General features: G+C 43.0%; 1 protein-coding gene across 1 annotated transcript in view; it reads right to left on the bottom strand.

Moving 5' to 3' along the window:
- PIK3AP1 (phosphoinositide-3-kinase adaptor protein 1) overlaps positions 1-14,596 on the bottom strand; it is a 110,064-nt gene that overhangs the window by 52,739 nt on the left and 42,729 nt on the right. Inside the window, exons 3-7 of the mRNA XM_037015772.2 lie at positions 7,737-7,873; positions 5,171-5,315; positions 3,266-3,408; positions 3,015-3,147; positions 810-1,006 (exon numbers count right to left, since the gene is read on the bottom strand). Coding sequence (XP_036871667.2) covers positions 810-1,006; positions 3,015-3,147; positions 3,266-3,408; positions 5,171-5,315; positions 7,737-7,873 — 755 coding nt within the window. The remainder of the gene's footprint in view (positions 1-809; positions 1,007-3,014; positions 3,148-3,265; positions 3,409-5,170; positions 5,316-7,736; positions 7,874-14,596) is intronic.

The raw sequence follows: 14,596 nt of genomic DNA, 5'->3' as shown, positions 1-14,596 counted from the left end.
CACACGAGACTGAGCTATTCTCGATTCCCTTCTGCAATCTGTGAAGATGGAGGGAAACCAGGGTGGAGTCAGGAAGGGCTGCTGTCTCCCAGACAACGGAAGCAAAATGATGGCATGGAACAAGGCGGAGCCATGGGATGAGATTACACTCAAAGAAGAAGCAAGGGGGATTTCAGGGTCCAAAACCACGTGAGCAGATAAAGTGGGCATGTCTACCCTGAGACAGGCAGAGGCTCGGAAAGAGAGACAGGCTGTCAGCAGCAGGCGAGGCCTCAGGCGCAGAGCCTCACTGTGGTCTCTGCCAAGGAAGGAACTAGTCCTCACACAGTTCACCTGGGCGTGATGGTGGCGAGGCAGCTGGGAGCACTGGACCAAGGTGGCTTGGAAGTGGATGGGAGGCAACTGGGTAAGAGGGATCAGCATCAGCCCTCAGCAGATTCACTCTGTCAACACCTTTATAAGTTCTCTGAGGGCGAACCTCAGTGCCTTATGTACTTTATTTCCTTTTTTCCTCAAAACAAGCCAATGGGTAGGACTATTAGTATCTTCCTTTTGAATATTAGGAAACTGAGAAAGAGGATACAGCATTTGCCCAAAGTCACATGGCTGACAAGTGTTCTTACAGGAATTTGGAGCCAGGTTCCACGTGACTCCAGGGATCCTCTCCTAAACCCACACCTAGTGGCCCTGCTGGAGGACACTCATGAGGACCTGCTAGACATGAAATCCACCCTTGTCTTTGGTGGAAGGGCAGCCATGGACCTTAGAGTGCATTTCCAACCCCGGGGCCACCACTGCCTTGACCTTACCACATACTCATCGATGAACTGCCGCAGGTCCCTGAAGCCATGTTTTTCAGCAATGGTGTTGGGGTAGTGGCCGTGCTTGTTGGCCACACTGTATGCCTGTAGGGCTCCCGGGCAGGTGAGCAACAGGGCAGTGAGGTTCTTCAGTCCATACTTTGCAGCAAAATGCAACAAGGTGGGCAGCTCTTCATCCCTCTGATCTGAAAAGTTGTTAAGGACAATTTAATGGACAGAGAAAAATGAGGGCACAAGACCCCCTTGTTCAGAGACAAAGCTAGCAAGCCTGGCATGGCATCTAATCATTACTTCTTGGTTGACTAACATCTGATGGCTCTCTTCTGAGGCACCACTAAAGATTATGTCCTCAGATGACAGAAGATAGGATGTTAATTAATTAGAAAATCTAATAATTAACATCCTATCTTCTTTCTCTAAAAGGATTGGAGAATCTTGAGAAATAATACTAATTCAAAATGTACTCATTTCCTAAAGGTTTAAATAGCAGCCACAAAATACAACAGGAATCATGTTTGAGCTTCTCTGCAAATTTCAAAGCACTTTAGAACAACTGTTTTTTGCTGTTAAAAGAAAAAGTCCATCCTCTTAGTTCTTATTCCCAATTTCATACAGGAATCCTGGGTGTAATTTAGCCTTTCCGTGGTCCTTAGTTTTGAACTAGAAAACATTTCCAGACTATCTACAAAGAACCTGGGATGACTGACAAGATGGTATTCAATGAATTCCCTGTTCAGGGTAGGTTTTTGAATGCTGGTATTAATGCATGTGAATCCCACAATGTCCTTAACCCTCTGACTCATGGGAAACAACACACCCCTGAGTCACTGGATCCCCATGACCCCCTCCACCTACTAATATATGGACATAACAAGTTAAACTTGACCATGAAAATAGACACATTTGTGTTGTGGGGTTGGCAAACAAACTTTTTTCCATGAAAGTTGATTTCTAAGTCCAGCAATGATATTTAGATAGAGAGATACATATGTGTAGATACACATATACATACATTTCTACGTGCACATGCACGTGCACTCACACACACACATTTTTTAAAATAAGACAAGCCCAGTTTTCCATTCACCAGGATATAATCCTTGGGTTGAAGGATCTGAAAATGTTCTGAAGATCCCACATTGCCAGGCTATGAAATATTCCCTCCTGAGCCCCAAGTTTAAGCATAGAGGATATTAATACTTGCTGGAAGTATTGCAAAAGACTTCCACAGGAGGATAATGGGGAGAAGCAACAAGGGAATGCCCCTGGGAGAAGGACTTGAAGGTAATATTGCCTCATCCCTATGGCTCTCTTAGGCAGTGGAAGGAGAGAACAGGCAGAAGACAACCAGAGACTTGGTTTTATTTACTCGCATTTATGTAGTGCAGGCACAGCGTGAAGGAAGAGTGGGGTCCACAGAGGTGCCACAGCAGGCAGCTGTCCAGAACAAGCACCATCCCCATGCATGTGCCTGTGCAAGTGGTGCTCCCAGCTCCCAGGGTGTTGCGTGCACACGACACTGCTCCTCCCTCATCACAAGAATACTTGTTTTGAGCCTACAATAGCCACCCAGGCACAGTGCCATCTCTTATGGAGCCAACAGCCTAGCAACAAAGAGACACAGCTGAGGAGTACTAGGGCTGAGGATATCCAATATGCTTCGAGGGAAGAGGCCTGCAGCATGTAAATGGAACCTACCGAAGGCTCAAGAAAGCCTTCCTAAGGAAGTGCTACCAAAGCTGCTGCAGGGAGGTGAAGAGAAGTTAGCCAGGCATGTGGCAACCAAGAACGGGATGAGAAACTGCATTCCCATGAGTTGAGATGGCAGGGTGGAATTATTATGGGAAACAAGTTCATACCTTCTGAAGCAGAGCACAGAAGCCAAGGGAGAGTGGAGAGAGATGAGGGCAGAAATGTAGCAAGAGCTCCTTAGGAAGGGCTTATGCACACATTTAAGAGTTTTGACTTTATCTAGAAGGGAAATGGGAACCACAAAGGGTGGGGTGGTGAAGTATTCTGATTTGCGATTTAGAATCTGTAGCCATCCAGTGAAGAATGAATCCCTCTCAAAGTATGAGCCATACATCAGGAACCAGCAGAACCAGCAGAATCAGCACAGGCTGACTGGGTGCTGGAACCAAAAAACTGGAATCAACCTGCTATTAGTTTCCTGAGGTTTGACTGTTAACTTACTTGTCATCATATCTTCCTCCTCCAGCTGATTGATTCCAAAGAGGTGCAGTCCACTTGCAGGGATGTTGTTCTTCAGGGACTCAGTTAGCAGTTTATCAAGGGTCTCTCTGTTGTAGGGCACAATTTTAAAGGCCTAAATACAAAAGTGAAGCTGTCAGATTTTTAACCCAGCTATCTCCCATCCGGAAGATCTGAGCCATGAGCAGAAAGTACATGTCTGGGAAACTCAGGTTTCCTTTCAACATCCTTACCTGACACATGAATTCCACAGGATTCGCAGCATTGGACAATAAATTTCCAATTTCTTCCATGTCAGTATAATAGCTGATAGCGGTTTCACACACCACTAAATCCCCGGAATATATCTTCAAAGAAACAGTCCCAGATGAAAAGTCTGGACAGAAGAAAAGATACTATAAAAGTTCGCAGAAAGAACAACGGCTGAAGGGAAAGTGTTCATGGAGTTATATTAATGGTGAAGAAATTAACTTGGGGTTGGAAGAAAGATTTTGGAGGTGAGATGGGGAAGTGAGGGTAAGGCAGGAAGTAGAAGGTGAGCAGACTAGCACGTGGGAGGCCTCTGACTCGGAGGAATTATCCTCATTGGGTCTGCAATTTAATTTTTGGAAGATCTGCATCTGTTCGGCTCATTACTGTTGGCTAAGTGCTGCAGTAAGCAAGAACTGACTTTAAAGGACTTTTACACCAGTGGCTGCCAGAAACTGAGAGGCAGTCTGGCAGGTGGAACTCTGGGCTTCCACCACATGGGGCCAGTAGAATTGATTCACTTGCTCTTCTGCTGTCATTACTATCTGCTCTCCCTGGGTGTTCTCTCTTCTATACCACAGGAAGGGGTTTTGAGGGGGAAAGAAAAAATTAAAAATACACCAACCACAAAGATTCAGTACACAAAAGAGGAAATGCAGCAAGTAGAGAACATGGAAAAATATTTAAGCTCACTAGTAATCAAAGAAATGCAAATTAAAACAATGGGCTACTTTTAAAACACATCAAGTTAGCACAAAATTTAAAATGACAATGCCTAGTATTGGGGATGATAAAACAAATAAACTTGATAGTAGTAATATTTCAAAAAGCGATTAAACATTATTTTCCAGGATCCTTAAAACATGCCCATTGTTTCAGGGATTCCATCTCATGAAAATAATCCTAAATACTCTCCACCAAAAAAAAAGAAACAAAATAAAAAACAAAAACACAAAAAAACCCTGCATGCATAGGCTGTACAATATATCATAATTTAAAACAATTAAGAAGACAGAAATTACAAATTATGTAAGTATGTAACAATGAGGAAATGAAATATTAAAATACTTCTTTTCAACTGACTATTATGTAGCTTTAAAAATTATGGTTATTAGATACAGGTCCAACACAAGGAAGTGGTTTTAAATTATGGTGCATTTATACAATGGGATTACCTTGCAACCATGAGGCATCATGTTGTAAAAGAATATTTATAAACATGGGAAAATTACTCATAGGTATTTTCCAGGTGACGGAAGTGGGTTACGAACCCTATGAAGCTATGTACACAGGTCTAGAAAAATACAGATATGTGTGATTTACTTCAGGGTGGGCATATGGGTAATTTTCTATTTACTTTGCTTTATGGTTACAATATTCTTCAACCTTCCTATATTGAGCACACATTACTTTTGTAAGAAAAAAGTTATAAAATGAAAAATTACAAAGTCCATGTAATAGCATGGAGATAGAGGGATGGGGAGAGAATAAACATGAAGATTACAGGAAGAAAAACATATATCCAGTAAAAGATACCAGTGAAATGACTCTGTTTTTAAAAATTATGAGCAAAGTCCTGAGTGGTAAAAGTGGAAAAATTTTTCATTAAAAACGAAAAAGACATGAGTGGTAGTCTGGTGACTTTTTCCCTACTGTATTATATTAACCTTATAATGATAAAAAATTTAATACACCCATTTTTTTTCACCTACCAAACATGTATGTTTCTGCAACTTGCTTTGCCTTTAAATAGAAAGATAACAACCAAATCCAAATCTGGGCTGTCACTTTTCGCAGTTGCTGATTAGACAGGACAAGCCCGGGTAGGCACAAGCAGGCCTCTTCCTTAGCAGGACGCCTCCTTTCCAGAAGTAAACGGGGCTACTTACTGGGAGCTCTCATGGAAACGGTGTACTCATTCTCCAGCGTGGCTTCCACCCTTACTGCGGGAGAATCCTCAGGAGAAAATTCTGCTTCCATCGTCACCCTCTCATCCAGCTTACATCTCACAATGACGTAGACCGTGGTTTCTGCCTAGAACGGGAGACCAGTGGCTTGGCCCAGCAGCACTTTAGATGGGGCATGCATCCCTGTTTGCCGGCTGTCCCTTCTTTATTCTCAGCCCACTTTATGCCTTGTACCTCTCCCTCCTGGGGCCCCTACCAGGGGGCTGGCCGGAGAATATCCCAGCTTCTATCTAATGACACTATCCCAAGGCAGGAGAGGATCTGCAGCGCAGGGCTGGGCAGCAACCGCTTGTCACAGGTTCCAATGAGACAAATTACAAAAGCCGAGAGTGAACATTTATGAACCTTTATAGTAATTTGATGGAGCAATGTTATATCTGTTGAACCTAATCATAATCATTTAAAAACCTGGGGCTTGTGTTTTATATGTCTTTTTATTTCACTTGTATGGTGTTTCTTTTTTATTGTATTTTATAGGAGCATTGGTCCATGGCAGAATTGGAAATTTAAAAAAACAAGAGTTCTTCACCACAGGTATTTGAGAAGCACTGTTCTAGACTAGACTTGCTACTCAGTGTGAGGCCAAGGGACCAGCGGTATCAGCATCTCCTGGAAGCTTATTAGAAATGCAGAATCTCAGGCCCCTCCTGGGCCCACTGCACCTGTGTCTGAATTTCACCAAGACCCCCACGTGAGTCACATGCACCTTACAGTACAAGAGGCACTCGCCTCGGAAGCCTTCTCAGGTTCCACTCTTTGTGTTGCTCTTGAGTGAACAGAAATAACTTATTAGAGGATTAATTTTCCCAAGGCATTGTGCAAGCTGAATAGCTATTTACCTTGTTTTGAGATCTCTTGCTGAGCCTGCCACATGGAATTATCTTGTCTTACTGTGGTGGTTAAGCTGGGGTATGGGCCTTTCAAGACTTTGAACTGGTAAGGACAGGCCCTCCAAAATTGGGGGAAAGGAGAGATTTCTGGCCATAACTAATTGCCAAATGTTCATTCTAAGATTCTCTAACAAAGTCCTCATAGTAGCCCTTCATGACAGGGGCCACAGTATCACATCAAGTGAGGGATAGCTGTGGTCCTGGCCCCAGTCCCACCTGTTCCTTCTACCAGGGACTGTGGGGAGCCAGAGAGAATGATTGTGTCTGCCCTGTTGACACTCAGGACCCAACCCCAGCCCAGGTGCTCCAGGACCCAGAGACCTAGAGAAGGCAATGAGGAGAATCCTGGGTTGGTGAGGAGCCTGGAATGAAAGCCTAGAGAAGCAGGGAGGCATGTGAAGGGCATTGTTCTTTAGTTCCAAACCCCCTCAACCCCATCAACCTGATCTCAGGACAAGAGGGGTGTGGGGGAGACAAAAAGGAGTATGGGGAGATTGAAAACTGAAATGCCCACAAAGGTTTGGCCGGTAAGGACAAGGCATAAAGTGGGCTGAGAATAAAGAAGAGACAGCAGCAAAAAGGGATGCATGACCCATCTAAAACGCTGCTGGGCCAAGCCACTCATTTCAAGCCTGGTTTTAACAGATTCTAATTCAAAGGAAGCTGGAAACATAGATTTCCATACCTAATTTAAAAACACTATGGAGCCCAAACCGAACATGTCTGAGTTTAATCCAACCCAGTGCAGCAGTTTGCGGCCCCCACGCAGGAAGCCATAGCCCTATGCCTCATAGCCTCAGGCCACATAAAGAACTACTCATGGAGTGCAAGGAGGCTAGTCCTTCCCCTTGCCAAGGTTCTCATGCCCTCATGCCTCAAGGAGCCCGCTGTGGCAAACTTAGCAAAGGGCTTTATCCACAGGGAAGCATTTTGCTGTCATGAACTAATATCACACATTTTTCATCAGGAAAGGAAATATATGGAAAAACTATTAAAACTATGGTAGGATTCAAATGGCAGTGGACCATCAGTTGGGACTTCACATTCAGGTCACCCGTTAAAGTGTGTTCCACTCCTGAAAATGTTAGTCACATTACGTTTTGGCATATATCCTATCCCTTTAGTAAGCAGTACTGGCCAGCAAATTTCAGCCAGCAAGCCCCAAGGCACTAATTTGGGCCATGCCAAAGGCAGTTGATGAAGAAGGAAGCTCTCAAAATGCCCCACATCTCCTTCCTCCCACCACTAGGCTGGCAGGAACAGACCCAAGTCTCTAACTACAGTGTCAGCATAACTGTCTGTAAGGCTCACATTTGCTGGTCTCTAACATGTCTCAAGTTTTTGATCTATGAACTGAATGTCTTAGATTGACGACCCACACATTCCTGAGCTCATCTCTCATTGACTTAAGGGAGTGAGGTGTGCCCAAGGCCCAGGTACTGGGGCTCCCAGGGTAGGGAACGTACAGGGGAAACCCCAAGGGAGGGCTGGGGTTACACTAAGGTGCAACAGGAGAGCTCAGCTCCTGCACTGCAACAAATACATCCATTGAGAAGCTTGCTTCCCCGAATCGATCCACCTGCCCCAGGAGTACCTACCCCACAGCGAATGCGGTCTGGCTGCACCACCATCGGGTTCCCAGGAGAAGTCTGCGGCGACAGGCTCTGCTGCTTCGGGGAGGGAAGGACCTTCTCGTCCTCGGGCTCAGTGTCAGTGACTGAGTCACAGCCAGAATCTACGGAACAGAAGCCATGGCTGAGTGGGAACAGAAGGAAGGAGAACTGGTGGGCATGTTCCACCCCATGAGGGCCCCAAATATTACCTAATAGGAAATGGCTCTGGATGTCAAACAAATACAAGCTGGAGGTAGTGACTCAGGAAATCATGAAAGAGGACCTAATGGGGAGAAGTCAACCACCATGCAGGCCACAAGGGGAGGGTAACAGCAAGTGGCGAAGAAAGCCAAGAAGCCTGAGGCTGGCAAGTCATCGCAGTGGATAGGCTTCCAGAAGCTTTCGCTCATCTGCTGGCAGGGCTGGCTTGGAGCTTGTGAGAGAAGGAGGCCGTTTTTCTTCAGGTTCACTCAAGAATGGGCTATCCACTTGAAGGTCATTTTTTGAACATCAAGTAAAATCTGTGCTGTCCAGAAAGCCTGTTCCTCAGGGTCATGACTAGCCCACATTCCCTCTCTGGAGCAACAGTGAAAAACAACCATTCTCAACAAATCTTAGATGAGTATCACTGGGCTCCAGACCAGCTCCACACAACACCTCCACTGTGAACAATGAAAGTGAGCACAGAGCAGGTGAGTGGGCTGTGCAGATGTGTGGGCCTGGCACAGAACAGGGTGATGTTGTGTTGATGTAAGTGGAACCTACCAGAGCTCTAAGGCAGGGGCTCTTAACCAGGGTCCATTGATTGACAGGCACCTGTGTGCAAGATCCTACGTGTGCATGGGTGTGTGGGTAGGTAGGTGTGTGCTTGTCTATACTTCTCTGGAGATTGCCCAGAGCTTTATCAGATCATCAAAGAGGGACAAAACGATTAAGAATGGTTAGCAGGAGAGGGAAGGTTCATCCAGTCCTTTCCTTCTTCATTCCTAAACCACTTATGCATGTTAGGTGCTGGGAGGACATAAAGATGAATCAGACAAAAGCCTTGCTTTCAGAGAGCTTATGATATAAAAGGGTGGGTGGGTAAGAGGTAAGGGTTATCTTGGCTGATTCGTGCAAGCTGGACTCCCATGGAAGGAGTTGACCTCCTGCAGAGTTTGTGGCAATCAATCCCGGTAGAACACTGGGGTGGCTGATCTAAACATTGATTATGTCCTAAAAGCTGTAACCACAGGCTTGCACCCTAGACCCCCAGGTCATGCCAGGGGAGAGGCTGTGTTCCCACAGCCATGAAGATGAGGTGGGGGAGTAGGGCTGGGGGACAAGCACCCCCAAGTTCCACCACTAGAACTGTGAAGCAAGGGCCTCCAGCACCTGCTCAAGCTGAGAAGAGGCTGAGGCGTGCCAGACACGCAGCTTATAAGCCCCACAGCCTTGGACAGGGTCCATCCCAGAATCTGACATCTGTGCTGACAGATGCCTATGCATGGTGCCAGAGTGTGGAGGGCAGTGAGGCACGTACCCCTGCTGCTCTTCCCGTTTCCGGGGTTTCTCCCAAGAGGCACTATTCCAGAAGGCTTGGCTGAGTGTGGCCGGGGCTCTGACCTTGTTTGTGCAACAGGAATCCAAGCAGAATTTAATGCTAAGCGATGGGGCAAAGGACCCTGGGAGTTCTGAGGATGGTGATAACTGTTTTTTGCTAGACATCAGAGCCATCAGTCTCCTCTCTCTCCCCTTTCCCTCCCAATCCCACTGATGCCCCTCTGGCTCAGTGCTAAGCTCAGTGCTAAGCTTCCCCCTGCAAAGCTAATGCAGCATCTCCCCAACTCCTAGCTTTCCATGCCAAATTAGCTGACAGCTGCATTTTCTCACTGAATCTGCCCTTCCCCACACCAGGCTCTCCTTGATCAGTTTCTTCTCAAACAGCCAGGACCCATTCACATGGACAGAGCCATCTAAGCTACCCAAGCAACTCCCACCCACCATGGGAGCCTGTGAAGGAAAGAGCCAAAAAGATCAAGAATCATTCATATTTTTCTTCTTAATAATTACATAATAGCACATAAAGCTTCAATGTTTTATTATTAGATGCCTGGACATCCCATCTTTTCATTTCTGAGATTCTTCTTAGGTAAAAAAATAAGCCCATTGACTTAAAATATTCAGTCAGTTACTTCAAACTGTAAGAAGCTCTGTGGAGCTACTCATTGCTCCAGAATGGTTTAGACACTAAATCCTGAGTAGCAGGAGTGCTGATTACCAACTCTGGTCAATTGCCTGTTCTAATTACAGGTGTAATCTCCTCCGGGTATAGACGCACAGTATAGTCAACCATGCTCCAAAAAAGAAAAACTCTTCATTTCTCCCAAATTACTGATCCATTAGTCAACTGTTCAAAGAGTCAAAGCTCTACTAAATATAATTAAGGAAAGAACAGAGAAAATACAAGTAAGTCAAATGAGAAAGGGATGATAATGACAGATATGGAGAATTTTAGAAACATACCAATGTGAAAACTCTATGCTGAGAATTTTTTAAATTACAATACAAGTTTTATAGAAATCTATAAATTTTACCAGAATTATCTCAAGATAAGTAGAAAATCTGACTAAATCATGGGGAAAAACTTCCTCAATTTTCAAATAAAATTTAAAGTACGAGCCACACACACTTCCTTACATTGAATTTTAAAATTATAACTGCAACAATGTTCTCCTTTATAATATTCAATTTTTCTATTTAGGAAAATTCCATTTACATAGGTTTTATCTCCTACAAAAGATTAAAAAATAACAAAAGGTATTCCTATATTATGTTCATTTTTTTAAAAAACCCAGCAATTAAATATAATATGTAGTCCCAAAATCAAGCTTCAATCTCATAAAAATTTAATATGTGATTTTTAAAAAGCATTAAAAATCAGTACAGAATAAAGAAAATGGTTGGTGAGAAGGATGACTCAGCAGATGATATTGGAAAAATGTAGCTATTTGTGTATATATTTGCGAGGGGACAGAGGGGCTATTTAGATTCTTTCTAATTCTCATACACTCCAAAATAAAGTTCAGATGGATTGTAGACTGAAATAGAAAATAAAATAAAAGAAATTTTAAAACCTTAAAAAAATGAAAATAATGGGTGAAAATTTTATCATTGCTTTGGGGAAATATTTAGCAGTCTTAACCAACCAAAGAACTATAATTCAAACAAGCAATAGAGTTAATGATACGAATTTAAGACTTAACTAAATAAAATTTTAAAAATCTAAAAACTAAACTGTAATGCTTTAGCAGCACTAGTCATAATAGTCAAAGGTGAAACAATACAAATGTCTATCAATTGATGAATGAACAGATCAAATGTGGTAGATTATTCAGCCATATAAAGATATAAAATACTGAAACCTGCCACAACATAGATGAACATTGAAAACATTATGCTGAGTGAAAGAAGCCAGTCACAAAAGACCACATATTATATGGCTCCAAATATATGAAATGTCCAGAATAGGCAAATCTGTAGAGACAGGAAGTGGATTAGTGGTTGCCAGGAGCTGGAGGACTTGGTGAGGGGCTGGGGAATAACAGCTAAAGGTCAGGGTTTTCCTTCTGAGGTGATGAAAATATTCTAGAATTAATTGTGGTGATAGTTGCACACATCTATGAATATACACAAAAAAAATCACTAAACACTTTAAATGGGTCAATTGTATGTTATGTGAATTATATCTCAATAAAGTTGTTAACACAAAATCCAATGGCAAATCACAAACTGGTGAAAAATTTGAAATAATTATGCCACGGGGCTTATTTCCTTCACATAGAAAGAGGTCATAGAAATCTCTTTAAAAACACCCCAAATAGATAATTCACAAAAGTAGAAATACCAATACCAATTATCTCCCCTTCCAAAAATAAAATACCATTATCACTAATTATCATGTAAATGCAAGTCAAAATAACATATTGCTATTTTACCTTTCCAAATTAGAAAATGTTTGAAGGTGAGGTAGGACAGATGCTCTCACCTGATGCTGAAGAAAGTATAAACTGGAACTACCTCTCTGGAAAGCCATGTGTCCATACACAGAGAAAGAAATGTCTTTAAAATGTTCATACCTTGGGCCACATAATTCTACTTCAAATCTCTCTTAAGGAGAAAGATAAATGTTCAAAATGTGGACAAAGATAATGCACTAAGATGTCTGCTAAATCATTCTTTACACCAGTGAGAAACAGAAAACAACCTGTCTGATGAAAGAATATTAAAAACATTATTTGCAAAAAGTTTTAAGTGAAAGAAATATAAAGCAAAAAAGCAGGATACAAAATCACATACCTTACAGTGTATAGGATACAATTATATGAAGAAAAATACATTTTAAAAAGTCAGAAAAAAATGTGTGGTTGCATTGTGCATGGCCCTTCTCTCCCTCTTCCTTCCTACCTTCCAACCTTTCATGTATTTTCATATTTTCCACAGTGAGAAAGCACTTTAATAACGGAGGTGGGGTGAAGAGGAAAGTAGCCACTGAGGCTTTTGGCTAAATCATTTCACCAGCGTGGCATAAATGAGATTGCTCCTAATAGTGCAGCCCTTGGCAGATGATTCCCCAGTGTTCAGATGGGCATTGAAACAATTCCTTCCAGATCTGTTCGTTTAGTTGCTTGAAATGAATTAGCTATCGGCAGCTAATTCATTTCAGGAAGTCAGGCAGGATGCCATTTATACTTCAGACTGACTCTGGTGGCGCTGATTGACAAAACCACAGATTACATTTCTCCCAGCCATACTGGCCACTTTCACAGTGCACTGTTGATGGGGCCAGGGTCCAACTGCTTCAAGCAGATTCAAAGTTTCCTTTGAAGGAAATGCCCACCCAGACATAAGCACCACTGAAACCCACTTGACACAGGGAGATGGTCCCAAACTTTCCCACCTAAACATGTAGAACCCTTTCAGCCCCTCCCCACCTTGAAGATAATACCACCTCCTGAGACTCAAATAATAAGTGTTTGAATAAAGGCACTCTGAAAACCCTGGATTTCCCTCCACCAATGTGAAGTATTAAGAACAATAGTAGCCTCACTGCTTTAAAATTTAACACTATCTTCTCTGCTTTATAAGGTCTAGACAAACTCTGGAGAAATTACAGAGAAAGACCTTCTTTGTGCATCTAACTCCCCAAAGTCTCATCTATAAATTGCCCATGTGGCAAATATTCCTTGAATTCAGGGGCAGGGAAAGTTTGTCTCTTCAGAGAACTTGACTGCTTTCTTCTTAGTAAGCAGTAAGAACAAGCTAATATGATGTGTTTCACCTTTTGCCCTTGCTGCCAGGTATCTCAGTGACAATTTTGATTCTTAGCTGCTGTTATACGTCATCCATATCCTTGACCTTGTCTATTCCTCTTTTTTCCGCTTCAAGTACTTTGGGGATCTGGGTAGGATATCAATCAATGTTTTTCAAACTGGTGTCTGCCAAAGGTCCCCAGATATGGTCCTTAATGAGAATTTGTACTTGGGCTTTTCATTTGGATGATAATGCCTTTAAAATGGGAAGCAAAGACATTCCAGATGATCTGGCTGACCATGTTCTAACTGGGTCTTGCCAGGGGATTTTGGTGCCTGTGTCTGTGTGTGTGTGTTTGCAATTGTTTTGCAGCTAGGTCATGCTACGCTGAATGTCAGGGACTAATGAGGAAAGAAGAGAGGGAACAGGAAGACATGCAAATGACGCATTTGTGCCAAGTGAACACAAGAAGTTTCTCCTGTACCTACTCTCTCTATCTAGAGAAATGTGGTGGGGAGATCCAAGTTCCAAAATAACACAGGGACGCTGCTGCAAGTCCCCTCAACAGAATCAGTGAGCAGCACATAGCCTTCTGTCATGTTCTTGATGCTACTTTAATAACCAGGATCACCTATAACAAAATCAATGTAGTCAGTTTGCCTTTTGTTTACTGTATACCTGTATTTGTATTTTGTTCACTCGTTTTGCTTTTAGAGTTGAATATGTTTAGACATATTTAAATAACATCAAAATAATCTGTCAACACTAAAGGGTCATAATTTTTTTTTCCTTTACCAGGGAGTCTATACATTGTATGGTCTTTACAAAAAACTATGAGTTTTAAACAAAGTAAGTATATGTATGCACTTGGGCCCACACCAAGCCACATGGAGCAACTCACGCTAGGTAAGAGGGCTGGTGACAGACTTCTTATTATTACTAATAATGATGATAAAAGTTACCATTTATTGAATATCATGGTAACTGCTTAATAGTCTTAATCTCATGTAATCCTCATAACAACACTGTGAGGTAGGAATCAATATCCTATTCCCATTTTGTAGATGAAAACACCGTGCCTAAAGAACTGAAGTAACCCGGTCAAGGTCATGCAGCAGGCAAGGGACAGAGCAGGGATTTACCCCCAACTGGCTGGGCCCTGCCCCCTTTGTGGATGCGGTCCAGGGCAGGAAGCAGCATCATTTGCTATTCCTGGTCTAGGGCTGTAACTGTAGCTTATGAGACATAACTTGGGCTTTTGCTCACCCACACCTGGTGATGCTATCTGTTCTGAGCAATGCCCCCTTGGTTAGGTATGCCATGACCTGCTACCAGGGACAACAGGCACATTCCAAAGTTGGGGTTTAAATCAAGAGACACTGAAGGCCAACTGAACCAACCAGGGTGCCATGCGCTTGATGGGCCTCTGACCCAAGGCTGTGCACTCTGCCTTTACAATTACATCTTCCGACCACTGCTTTTACTGCTTCTTTCCTGCGCTCTGGCTGGCACTCAGCCGGGACTTCAGTGTTTGGATAGGCTGTAGGGAGAGT

Source organism: Manis javanica, chromosome 7, assembly GCF_040802235.1.
Source record: "Manis javanica isolate MJ-LG chromosome 7, MJ_LKY, whole genome shotgun sequence".
Taxonomy (NCBI): Eukaryota; Metazoa; Chordata; class Mammalia; order Pholidota; family Manidae; genus Manis; species Manis javanica.
This window is presented reverse-complemented; position numbering and strand designations above follow the sequence as displayed.